This window comes from Condylura cristata, unplaced genomic scaffold (genome assembly GCF_000260355.1).
Source record: "Condylura cristata isolate star-nosed mole 26May11 unplaced genomic scaffold, ConCri1.0 scaffold00054, whole genome shotgun sequence".
NCBI lineage: Eukaryota > Metazoa > Chordata > Mammalia > Eulipotyphla > Talpidae > Condylura > Condylura cristata.
The window spans coordinates 1,353,525-1,354,560 of NW_004567155.1; the positions used below are offsets into that span (position 1 = coordinate 1,353,525).

At 72.4% G+C, this 1,036-nt stretch overlaps 1 protein-coding gene across 1 annotated transcript in view; it reads right to left on the reverse strand.

Annotated features, from left to right (window-relative positions):
• The window catches only part of MUC5AC (mucin 5AC, oligomeric mucus/gel-forming), a 47,274-nt gene that overhangs the window by 38,640 nt on the left and 7,598 nt on the right, over positions 1 to 1,036 (reverse strand). Inside the window, exons 18-21 of the mRNA XM_012734336.1 lie at positions 918 to 1,036; positions 739 to 852; positions 478 to 657; positions 14 to 253 (exon numbers count right to left, since the gene is read on the reverse strand). The exon at positions 918 to 1,036 is cut by the window's right edge and continues 8 nt beyond it. Coding sequence (XP_012589790.1) covers positions 14 to 253; positions 478 to 657; positions 739 to 852; positions 918 to 1,036 — 653 coding nt within the window. The remainder of the gene's footprint in view (positions 1 to 13; positions 254 to 477; positions 658 to 738; positions 853 to 917) is intronic.

Genomic DNA, 1,036 nt, shown 5'->3' on the forward strand with positions numbered 1-1,036 from the left:
GCCCCCGTCCTACGTGCGCGTGGCACGCGGCGAAGGCGGGGCCGTGGATGACGCTGCACTGCTTCTGGGCCCAGGAGCGGCGGTTCGGGTGGGTGCTGCAGGGGTCCCGCGGGGCCGGGGCGTCGGGGCAGGTCGGGGAGAACTTCCAGCTGTTGCCGAACTCCAGCGGGTCGCCCACCACGGACTGGCTGCGCGTGGTGAAGTCGTTGGCGGCGTTGTCGTCGAAGTTCCCGCACAGGCCGCAGACCCTGCCCTGGGGCGAGACGGGCGTGGGCGGCCGCGCGGTGCTGGGGGCCGCGGGGGCCAAGGGAGGGATCCCTGGATCCCAGGAGCCCTCGGGGGACCCACAGGACCTGGGGAGCTGGATCCCCAGGGATCTCGGGCAACCCCAGAGCCGGCGTCTGTCTCTGTGTCTGTGCCCCTGTCACCCCCCCACCTGTTGCCAGGGGCTGGGGTGCCCTCCCCCGAGGACCTCACCTTGAACTCAGGGCTCAGGCTGAGGAAGACGCTCGTCTTCTTGTCCCAGAACAGCACCAGGCCGGCCTGGGTGTCCACCACCAAGTAGAGGCCCATCTGGCGGATGGAGTAGGGCGGCTCCCGGCCCGGGGCCCCCTCCAGCACCTCCACCTTGCCGTCACTCAGACGCAGCTGGTAGCTCTGCGAAGAGGGGCGCTCAGGCCCGCGCCCCGCGGGAGCCCGCCCGACAGGCCCCAGCCCGCGCTGGGAGGCCCCGCTCACCCCCAGGAAGATCTTGATGGCCTTGGAGCAGGTGACGCCCGTGGTGCCGCAGGGGACGTTCTCGGTGACCACGCGGAAGGCGTCCTGGGCGCTGCCGTTCCCGCCGCAGTGGTCCTGGGGGGAGGCGGGAGGTCCAGCGCAGCCAGGCGGCGGGCCCACCCCGGCCGTCCCGTGCCCACCTGCAGCAGCGTGTACTCGCAGTCCCCACTGAAGCTGTAGCGCTGCCCGTCGAAGGTCAGGTAGTGGCCGTCCCCGTACACGGCGCAGGTGGCCAGGCAGGGCTCGTCGGTGCAGCGCC